This window comes from Olea europaea, unplaced genomic scaffold (assembly GCF_002742605.1).
Source record: "Olea europaea var. sylvestris unplaced genomic scaffold, O_europaea_v1 scaffold810, whole genome shotgun sequence".
NCBI lineage: Eukaryota > Viridiplantae > Streptophyta > Magnoliopsida > Lamiales > Oleaceae > Olea > Olea europaea.
In genome coordinates, this window is record NW_019266538.1 from 387,260 (window position 1) to 398,505 (window position 11,246).

The following is an 11,246-nucleotide window of genomic DNA, read 5'->3' on the forward strand; positions in this document are numbered from 1 at the left end:
ATAATGTTAACTTTGAAAATGAAATGCAACTGCCTTTATCAGCATCACATTTTATTTTGTTTCACATCCTTTGTTTTGAGTACCTAAGATATTGAAATTTCATAAAGGATATCAAAATCGAACTTTTATATTATCCTTTTCTACAACAAATATGTGGACAAAAGTGTTGCTAAATTTATATTGTCGATTATTTCATACGTGACGATAGGTTGAACCAAAATCTAGGTGTGATCCGTTGAACATAAATCCAATTTTCAATTTTTTGGATTCCTTGAAATTTGATTTTCCTATGATTGATGATATCAAACACGTTTTGACACATTTTTATCACGATTGGAACACTAGATGCAAAATTTTGGATAGCTAGATGTATAATTTTGTTTCAATTAAGTCGCGTTGCTCAAATCCATTAATTTAACAAATTGAAATACTGAGATAGTTGACACTATTAAAAGCTCGTTTGATTCTCATTTTTCTCAAAATGCATTTTTTTTTCAATTATACATTCTTTTTTAAAATAATATTACACTTAAATAAAAAACTTTTCATCCATACATTCTCTATCAATCTATTATTCTAAAATTCATTTTTCTATAAAAATGGGTGTCAAAACACCCTCTAAAATAAAATAGAAGACCAATTCTAACTCAATTCTATGAATAAGTCCTAATCACATTAGAACATAAATATAAAATCCTAACACAAAGATAACAAATTCCTATTAAAATTTGAATTACTAATCTAATTCCTTTTCAATTAATTTTTTCACTATGCTCATACAAGTTGAGTGTATGATTTTGAATTTTGGTTAATAAAAACTTGTGGGCTATCAAGTTGTGGTATTTTCTTGCGCACGTAATCAAGTGTACCTCCCCTAATTATTCCCCTTTATGGGTACCCAAAACACTAAAAACGCAATAAATAATTAATAAGTGAGGTGACAATTTTTTTCCAACTTTATATAAGGTTTCCTCTCTTTTGCATTATTATACATTACATAGTTTTCTCATAAAATATTAGTAAAAACCAGAAAGAGAAAAAAAACATGGAGAGAAAGTGTCATCCTTTACTGAGAGGTGGAAGGAGAGAAACTAAATACAGCCATGGATTTTCTGCTTCAGACATGGAAACCCTTACCAGTATATGTGAAGTCATTCTACCTTCTTTACCCCTGAATTCTGCTGAAATTACTGTCAAGAATGAACAATCAAAAAGGGCTATTCAGTCTTTCTACAATGCTTCTGGATCACAGTATCCCATACCAGACGAGGTAAACATAACACGTGTCTGATACGCGTAATGTTAGGGTTGCAGAAAGTGAAGTTTTTTATATAGTTTCAGTGTATATATGCAGGTTGCAGAACTTGTAAAGAAGAGGGGATTTTTGGAAGGTAAATTATTGGTTAGAGCGCTGTTAAAAATTCTTTCGACGAGGCTCGGGACTTTATTGATCTGTGGAACTCTTTGTTTTGGTAACAAATGGCCATATATGAACAAATTCTCGTGTATTTCTCTACACAAGAGGGAAACTGTTATTCAGTACTGGCTCAAGAATTGGATTCTTACTCCTATCAGGCTAGCTTTTGCGTTCATCAAAATCTTATGCCTCTTTGTCTTCTTCACTCAGGTAATGTTTTCTGAAACCTCAACTCATACTTTTTTGCATTTTTACGCCTAATACTTAAACCTTGTTTGATTTTGATTTTTAAGAAGTGATTTTGATTTATTTATTTATTATTATTATTTTTTTTTTTGGAGAGTGCATCCTTAAAAATAAGGAATAATTATGAATCATGTGTAAAATTATTTTACTAGGAGAATTAATGTTTGAAAATTAGAGATTGTTGGCAATGAACAATTAAGAATAACAATTGTCGAACTTCTTTCGTAATTGTTAGCTGAAAATTGCCATTAGAGAGTATTCGGGTCTCCTGTGTTAATGAGCAGTGGATTCCCACTTGTAAACTATAAACTGAATTATTTAAACATCTCAGGTACGTAGTGGATATGAGACATGATAATAGACAAATACTGTATAAGTACTTCTTAATTAAATATCGATTGTCTGAATATTAAAAATGTGTATGATTATGATTAGATATTGGCGTTTCCTTAACCGGTAAGTATGTGGTTGGTTGATGAAATTTTTCCAGTGTGGACATAATATATTTTTATTGAAAGTATCTTCAATAAGTCTTGCAATACAATAATATCACACATACCTTATTTTTTGTAGGGACCTATAATAATTCTAGTAATTAAGACACTGTTTGACTTTTACAACCATTATTTGAAAAAAACAATGTTTTATATAGTGATTTTTAGAAAAATCTTAGGCTAAAAAAAAAAAAAGGTTTTGGGTTTATGTGTAGAATATTTTTTTTTGTGTGAATGTGTGGTTGAAAATGAATTTATAGATAAATTAATTTTCAAATAATGGCTGTCAAACATGGGTTAAATGTTAAACTTTCTAATATACTACTGTACTGAATATTAATAGGATTTATTAATAATAAAAATAAACAAGATTTTAGCCTGTGTCTCTTCTTTAATACTTTTGAATATTGCCATAACGTCTGCTTCTGACTGAGTATTGATAGGAAAGAAAAAGAAGAAAGACAAACAAACAAATTGAATTGAAACTCGGCTACGTGAAATTTAACCAAATTGGGGAGGTTTTAATGAAAGTTTACTGCCTAAAACAGAGCAATTAGTGAAAATAACAACTTTGATACAAGGAAACTAATGTTTTGATATGGACAGTGATTTATGCTACAAAAGAGTTTGTAATCCAGTCACATCAAGTAGGGTAATACTGTTACAGATAAACTCAGAAAGTATGAAACTTAAATATAATTCATCCTTTTATAGGTTGGAGAAAATTCAAAAAATCCAGCTTGGGAAGCCATGGATTATGAGGTAGATGGTGCTGAAAATTTATCCAGTTTGCCTGAAGATAGACCTCTTGAAAAAGGACTAGTAGAGACTATGAATGAAACCGAGTCGAAATTCGTCAGTTCTCTAGTTCAAAAAGGCCTCATTGTCACCAAAGATCCTTTACAGAACACGTACAAGATCAAATGCGACGTCGTAATTGTAGGCTCGGGTTGTGGTGGTGGTGTTGCTGCTGCCGTTCTTGCAAGTTCAGGCCTGAAAGTTGTAGTTCTTGAAAAAGGGAATTATTTTACTAAAACAGATTATTCTGCTCTAGAAGGACCTTCCATGAATCAACTTTATGAATCTGGAGGAATTCTTGCAACCTTGGATGGAAAAATGCTGGTTCTTGCAGGATCAACAGTGGGTGGTGGATCTGCTGTCAATTGGTCAGCCTGTATTAAAACGCCAAATTCTGTACTTCAAGAATGGTCTAAAGATCACAAAATTCCAATGTTTGCAAGTTCTCAGTATTCCTCTGCTATGGATATTGTGTACGAAAGACTTGGTGTCACGGAGAATTGTATCCAAGAGGGGTTTCAGAATCAGATTTTACGAAAAGGGTGTGAAAAATTAGGCCTCGAAGTTGAATCCGTCCCACGAAATTCCTCAGAAAGTCATTACTGTGGTTCTTGTTGCTATGGCTGTATTCGAGGTGACAAGAAAGGGACTGACACGACTTGGCTAGTCGATGCAGTGAATTCTGGTGCAGTGATCATAACAGGATGCAAAGCCGAGAGATTTGTACTGGAAAAGAACGAGTATGGAAGTACAAGGCGGAAGAAATGCTTAGGAGTGATTGCAAAGAGTATGAATACAGATTTTACAAACAGGATACGAATTGAGGCTAAGGCGACAATCTCAGCTTGTGGTTCTCTCTTGACCCCTCCATTGATGATTTCTAGTGGTTTAACGAATAAAAACATCGGTCACAATCTTCATCTTCACCCGGTTCTGATGGCGTGGGGATACTTCCCGGAGTCCAATTCAGATCTCAAAGGAAAGATTTACGACGGAGGTATAATCACCTCGTTGCATAAAGTTAGATCAGATGGATCAAATGCAAGAGCCATTATAGAATCCCCTATTCTAGGGCCGGGATCATTTGCTGCATTATGTCCTTGGAAGTCAGGAATGGACTTAAAGAACAGGATGATGAGGTACTCTAGAACGGCTCATCTGTTCTCAATGATTCGAGATAGAGGCTCGGGGGAAGTTACATCAGAAGGAAGAATTAATTATACGTTCGATAAACTGGACAAAGAAAATATGAAGGCAGGTATACGTGAAGCGTTAAGGATTTTGATAGCGGCTGGCGCTGCCGAGGTGGGCACTCATCGGAGTGATGGACAAAAGCTGATATGTAAAGGCAAAAGTAACAAAGAGTTGGAGGAGTTTCTTGACACAGTTAATGTCCCGGAAGGGCCTAAATCTCTGGTCGAAAACTGGACAACTTATTGTTCTGCGCATCAAATGGGAAGCTGCAGAATTGGGATTAACGAAGAGGAGGGTGCAGTGGACGAAAATGGAGAGACTTGGGAAGCCGAAGGCCTATTTGTTTGCGATGCTAGTGTTCTTCCGAGCGCCATCGGAATCAATCCTATGATAACCATTCAAGCAACTTCATATTGCCTCTCGAGAAAAGTAGCCGAGAGGCTGAAAGTTTTAGCTAGTGTAGTACATTCTTTATCGTGTTTACACACATACTTGTAATCTGCCTCGTTATACATTGTCGAATAAGCAAGGCAACACAATGATGATACTATTTGGTATGCTAGATTGGATTGCATACATGAGTAATAAAAAAGAAAAAATTTGAATCTTTTAGTTAACCAAACACAAATATGTGAATCTCTCTCAAAATTATTAATTCGATTATGAAGATGTTCCTCATATTTAAACTTAGGAGCCATGGGAAAAATTTACAATATCTCTCTCTTTTTTCTTTTTTCTTTTTTTCCTGTCAAGTAAATCTCTCGTAGTAAGGAAAAAAAAAACAACTTACCCTGTCAATATTTGAAAAGAACTCCAAGTAAAGTATCAACCGTAGAGGAACTCATTAAAATAACTGGAGTTGGATTTTTGGAAACAATACATCTCCCACATGTAATAATCACATTTCAAAACTAACAAATTTGTCAAATTATTTCAAAATTCACAAGTTATTCCCATTAATGATATATAATTAATTGAAATTAATTATCCTCACCCAATTAATAGTATCCCCACACCCACCAAATTAATAATATATCAATTAATGATATCTCACGCGACTAGCCCCAGCCCCACATGTAATTTTTTTTCAAAAATTGAAAGCTTTTCTCGAGATTGCACTCCCACCCCAACCTTTAAAAATTCAAAAATTTTAAGATTTTTTTTTTTTAACACCCAGTGCTCTAGATTTGTCACTAACTATATATTTGTGCCCAAATTTTTTTGTGTGATTAGACTTGTGTTATATGTGACTATCTGCAATCAAATTTAAGTGTGACTGCATGTAACCAAATCACTAACATGTATTATATGTGATTAATTGTAAATAAATAAATAAGATAAAATAAAAATTGTTTTTATTGTCACTAACTGTAATAAAACTTGTCTTCAGTATAACTGTCTATGATCGTCTAATTTGTGACTGTATATAAATAAGTTACCAACATGTGTTATATGTGACTAACTATAACCAAATTGGTCTTCATCGCGACTGTCTGTGATGATGTCAATTTTAACTGTGATGGTATGAGATCAAGTCACAACTGATCACAATTAACATTAAATTGGTCACAAACAATCACAATAAACACATATTTTGTCATAGAGGGTCCAAACAAATCTGCACACACTTATCATCTATCTCAAGAATTCTGCACAAACAAATCCACACAAGAATTACTGCAGAAATGCCACTTCCAATGTCCTATAGAGCTAGTGGCTAACTTGGCGGAATGGGAGTGGAAGCGGACAAGTGTGCAGGCCTGGGCCTCAGAACCCTCTGTCAGTCCAATTTTTCATTTTTTTTATTTTTAATGAGAACTATACACCACTGGTTTGATGAATCGAGTAGATGGCCCCTCAAATCGACTTGATAAGTTGTGCGTACTTTCACAAGGCTAAAGCTATCAATTGGCATCAAGCCATCTAAGAATTCGATCAAACAATCGATTCTCTTCCGAACTTTCTTTGCGAAAGGAGATATCTCATAGCCATCATTTACTATCTCTTAAGTCTGGTTTGGTATAATTGAGCTTTTAATAAAGAATCAGCAGTGGAAAAATAATAATAATAATAATAATAATAATAATAATAATAATAATAATAATAATAATAATAAGTGTTTTGTGAACTTCTGTAATATGGGTCGAGATTAAGATGGATGACAAATTCTAATTTCGTAGCATTATAGCATGTTGAATCCTGTAAGGCACTATGAAATAATTCAAGGGTAAGTTATTTTCATTTTGTAGAATGAGATTAGAGATCTTTCGCAATAGAATCTATATCTCCACACTTTTTTTTATCGTATTCTTATTATAAACCGGGGCAGACTCAGATTTCTTGTGCTGTGGGGTCAAAAATTGGAGTGTGGTTTTTAAAAAAATACTGTAATATTAATGAATAAGTTAATACACATTTGAAACTTTGAAAACGTTTTATAACTATATCATTATCAATATTGTTAAATGAATTTTGCTATTTGTATAGTTTTATTTATCATTTTGTTGACAAATATTGTTGAGTTGATGACCAAAAAATCAAATTGAATGTAGGAAGTAAATGAAATTTAAATTTAATGCAAAAATAATTCGAAAGTAATTCAAATTATATTTAATGTGTAATGATCCTAAAATTTTTGACGTCGTATTCCATGAAAAATTTCCTAATAGAATGATATAAACTATATTAAAAAATTTATCGTGCAAAAATAAAAAAAATTAATGAAATAATTGAAATTTTTTAAAGAAAAGATGAGTTAGTCGATTCTTTTAAGATGTACGTTTAACGCATATTTAACTATTTTTTATATTCGTTTGGGCCATTCAATATAACTACGATGTAATTCTAGAAACGAGCTTTTAAATGACATAGACGATTTGTGGAATTCGATAATCGACGAAATTTGAAAGTTAGAATGTTATGGAAATTCTTTAAATACTAGTTTGGAACGGCCTACTTCAATACGTCGTAATTTTTGTTATGATTGGTCAGTTCGCACACTATTAAAGCTATGAGCACTTCAAAATGATATTAAGAATACAATATTTCAACTTCATTTGTATCTCTTAATGAGTGCGTCAAAGTATAGTCAAAACAACTATTTTCTGAAAAATAATAATAATAATAAGTGACGACCCAAAAATTTTGTGGGGTCATTTGACCCCCACACGACCCACGACCCACGTGGGGTCCGTCCCTATAAGTCTTTCATAATTAGAACATCTTCTGCTGAGAATGTCCATTCAAAGGGTGTAAAATGATTTATTTGCTCATCATATTTCTGACAAAAAACAATAAAAAATAGAAAGTCCAAAACATATATTTTTACAGTTTTTCGCTTCAAATTAAGCCCCACTTCAGCCTTTTTTTCTTCCTTTTTTTTTTTTTTTTTTTTGGAGAATGTGTGTGGTTAAAAAAAAGAAGAAGAAAAACCTTCAATTTACATGTAATATTATTTTATAAAAAATTGTATGATTAAAATGAAAAAGAAAAAAAAATGAACTAGAGAGGAGGCCAAACTGGCCAAGGAAACAGAATATTTTGACAGTGTGAATTCTTTCAAGGCAAGGGGCGGCCTGATTCAACATTGTTGTTTACTCTGATCCGATCGAGGTGGTTTTCGTTTACCAGCACGTAGGTGGTCTAAATTCCTATGACCGAGTCTTTCTGGCCCATGTGAACATCTTTTCTTAATGTATTAAAGAGGGCCTCTCTAACCGTGAAAAGTGGTGGGTGTCCACTAACGAAAAAAAATGAAAGAGAGAGGAGGCCAGACTGGCCGAGGAAACAGAATATTTTGACAGTGTACATCATCAATATATGCTAATTAATAGAAGGTCGAAAATAAAGAATCTCATGAAAAATTTTACAATTTTTATATGTGCAATTCAACCAAATAAACCAATAAACAACTTCTCTGTGAAAGGTTTCAATATTTCCCACATTAATATAGAAAATAAAATAAGTAACATATTGAAAATAATTATATAACACAGACGACATATGTTCCCAAATTAATACCACAGTAGAAGAGACAAGTACTTAATGAACTACAAAAGTCTCAGATATATAAACAGTTTCGGTACTTGATTTGTTCATCGACTACGGTAACAATGCAATAATAAAAAGTAAGATTCGACAAGGTATTCAAAAAAAAAAAAAAAAATTGAAGAAATTGGAATATGATAGCCGAAAAACGTTCAGAATTATGGTAATACATCATTTCCTTTTTCCTGTTCCAATTGTTAGCAGCTCGAAGCTTCGGAGAGTATCATCCCGGGCACCTCTTGACGCCACAGCACGAGTAAAAGAAGATGTCTTAGATTCAATTCCAGGTTGTAATCTTTGGGTGGTAGATAGACGACCACTGCCAGAGCCCAGCCGCCTATGATGATGTTCACTGGGTTCCACAGAGGAGCTTGGCCTGCTGCTCGACAAAACGGGCCTCTTTGAACTACTACCAGGTCGAGACACCCGTCCTCGTTCAGAGTCGATGTGCTAGAGAATGAATATGAGCATTTATGAGATTAAAATTCAAAGAGAAACAAGTAACAACCGCTTAAGGACACTAATAATCACTAAACTTTTAAAGAAATTTCATATATTGTTCCAAATTGATCATTGAACTTAAAATTTATTACTCTAGTACTTTATTCAATTTCTGTTAGTTTGACTACACGAAAAACAGTATTTTCATTAGTAAAACAAATGGATATGAACGGACAGTAATGCTATTCATTTTGGTGATGATCATAACCAGTTTATCACCATTTTAAATGACGGTGAACCCCGATTCATTGCCCAATGGAGTTATGATGCATTTTAATGCACCGGAAAATGAATAGGGGGCCCACTACCAACTAGAATGGTGTAACAAAGTTTGAGTTCCGTGACCACTAGCATTTTTAACCCAAGTAACAGCAAAAGTAAATGAAGTATGAACAAATTGAAATTTAAAAGGTTATAGTATGGACCGCATCTTTTGATGATGGTGCATCCTCTTTGGATCTATGCCTTGAGTGATTTCCATGCATGCCTGTACTAGAACCATTCCTTCTTGCAAATCCCTGCACAGCACCCGAGAATCTGTCTCGAACTTCATGCTTCACTAGATGACACAACATTGCAACCATTTAATGGCTTGACAACTTTACATCATTTATGTTACATCTATAAAACAGGAACTTTGTGGATCATGCTGCAGGCAGGTACCCTATCTTGTTTTCTAATAGTGAAATAAACGCAATGGTTCTTCAAATATATACAAAATATTCTTATTTCTCACATATTTCAGCACATAATAACAAAAGGGGCGGTGAAAGGGGGATTTAGAAGAAAAGAAATCTATTCTGATGCTTTTTCACCCACATTTACACCCCATCTCCCTTCTACTTCCCTCTGATCACAACTCGCGTTGGGGCGAGGGGTGCAGGCAGCAGTTGACAAACAAGCATAACATATCTACAATAAAAAGTGCACTAAAAAGTTTTCTCAGTCATTTTTAGTCTATGTTTGCCAAAAGTTTTCAAGTGGTTACAAGTTGTTGGTCCAACCAAAACCAGACCTATTCCTATGCACGCCCAACCAAATTCATGACCTGCTATCTTCAAATGTGAAAGTGTGCTTGAAAACTCCAAGTGAGTCACCACCATTACAGCAAAGGGAATCTTATAGGGGTGCACCACAAAACTTAAGATCTATTAACTGGCCGAAAATTAACCAATTTTGTCGGAAGCTTCTTCTCCATTCACTATCGATGAAGCTGAGGTCACCAGAGATTCATCTTCCCAAATTTCTCTTTCCCTTAGAAATGCATGTTTAAAATGATATAAAACATCTCTTTATCTCTGATTAAATATATTTGTTGGAAATTGGTTTAACAAAAAAGTGACTTTTGTATCAACTTGATCGGCCTCCAATATGATTCAAGTACTCTAAAAGGCCCCAGAAGGATGGAGAATCGGCTCAACAGCTGAAGGGAAAATAATTTCTGTTATGAGAGGCATGTGGGCAAATGAATTCTGTTAGAAGAAGGTTATAAATAGAAGAGGGTAAGAAAGGGTAGAGCAGGCAATTGTTTAGTGAGGAATGGAGTAGAAACTCGTTTATCATTTTATTTTTCTGTAATCACCTTTTTTTCAATCAAAGAGCTGTGCAATCTTCATTTGAACTTGTTCTTTCCAGTTGTTTTCCTATCAATTGGTATCAGAGCAGCTTTCCTAATGGCCCAAAAGAAAACGGACAACAGAATGGATCTCTTGGAAAAGGAAATGGAAGAAGTGAAAGTAGGAATTCAGCGCCTTCCCGGACTGGAGAAATCAGTGGAACATTTAGCTCAGAGCGTGTTTAAGATGCTTCAATCCATGGAGGAAACCAAAAGGGCAGTGACAGCCCTGTCCAATGCAGAAACTGGACTGAGCGATAACGGGGAGGAGATGGATCAGGGAGTACCTCCGAAGGGCCAGCACTACGGAATAAACCACCAGAGGGCATTGAGAATCACCCACATGCAGATCGAGGGAAGTGGCCGGAGGGCATGGAGGAGGCTAGCTATGGGGGAACCACGGCTATCATGAGACCGAACAGGGAGGAGGAAGGGTGGCAACAAGTGCGGAAGCTCGAAATGCCCGTTTTTAGCAGGAAAACCCAGATGGATGGCTATTCCAAGAAAAAAGATATTTCGAGATCAATGGGCTGTCGGAACGAGAGAGAATAGGAGCAATCGCGGTCAACTTAGAGGGAGAGGCTCTGGCTTGGCTTCAATGGACAGAGGCGCGACCCCCCTTCCAAACTTGGCAGCAATTTCAGCAACAATTGCTACTGCTATTCAGATCTACGCAAGAAGGTAATCTCTGTGAAAGATTTTTTGCTATAAAACAGGCGAGTAGCGTAGCAAAGTTCCGGCGAGAGTTTGAGGCGTTGGCTACTCCGTTGAGAGGGGTATCTGACGAGATCTTTGAAAGCACCTTTGTAAATGGGCTAAGACCAGATATAAAAGCCGAATTGAGGTTATTAGGCCCAAAGGGATTGGGCCCAATTATGGAGACGGCCTAGAAAATTGAGGACCAAAATCTGATTATCAAGCATTTTCAGGAGCC

General features: G+C 35.0%; 2 protein-coding genes across 2 annotated transcripts; one reads left to right on the top strand and one right to left on the bottom strand.

Moving 5' to 3' along the window:
• The first annotated feature begins 983 nt into the window (after positions 1 to 983).
• LOC111391635 (long-chain-alcohol oxidase FAO1-like) lies at positions 984 to 4,756 on the top strand. Its single transcript, XM_023016889.1, has 3 exons — positions 984 to 1,270; positions 1,355 to 1,627; positions 2,872 to 4,756. The coding sequence occupies exons 1-3, from the start codon at positions 1,046 to 1,048 to the stop codon at positions 4,645 to 4,647; spliced, it is 2,274 nt and encodes a 757-aa protein (XP_022872657.1). The 5' UTR covers positions 984 to 1,045; the 3' UTR covers positions 4,648 to 4,756.
• A 3,394-nt stretch (positions 4,757 to 8,150) lies between these two features.
• On the bottom strand, positions 8,151 to 9,281 carry LOC111391646 (casein kinase 1-like protein 11). The gene is made up of 2 exons (XM_023016897.1): positions 9,123 to 9,281; positions 8,151 to 8,646 (listed from the first exon to the last, which is right to left on the bottom strand). The coding sequence occupies exons 1-2, from the start codon at positions 9,279 to 9,281 to the stop codon at positions 8,368 to 8,370; spliced, it is 438 nt and encodes a 145-aa protein (XP_022872665.1). The 3' UTR covers positions 8,151 to 8,367.
• Between the last annotated feature and the right edge of the window lie 1,965 nt (positions 9,282 to 11,246).

What these genes read in the sequence shown, in the direction of transcription:
- LOC111391646 (XM_023016897.1), bottom strand. Translation starts at nt 9,281, where the DNA reads ATGGTTGCAATGTTGTGTCATCTAGTGAAGCATGAAGTTCGAGACAGA. An exon ending in CACCATCATCAAAAGATGCG is followed by an intron (nt 8,647 to 9,122) that starts GTCCATACTATA and finishes TTCATTCTCTAG; the next exon opens with CACATCGACTCTGAACGAGG.
- LOC111391635 (XM_023016889.1), top strand. Translation starts at nt 1,046, where the DNA reads ATGGAGAGAAAGTGTCATCCTTTACTGAGAGGTGGAAGGAGAGAAACT. An exon ending in AGTATCCCATACCAGACGAG is followed by an intron (nt 1,271 to 1,354) that starts GTAAACATAACA and finishes GTATATATGCAG; the next exon opens with GTTGCAGAACTTGTAAAGAA. An exon ending in TCTTTGTCTTCTTCACTCAG is followed by an intron (nt 1,628 to 2,871) that starts GTAATGTTTTCT and finishes ATCCTTTTATAG; the next exon opens with GTTGGAGAAAATTCAAAAAA.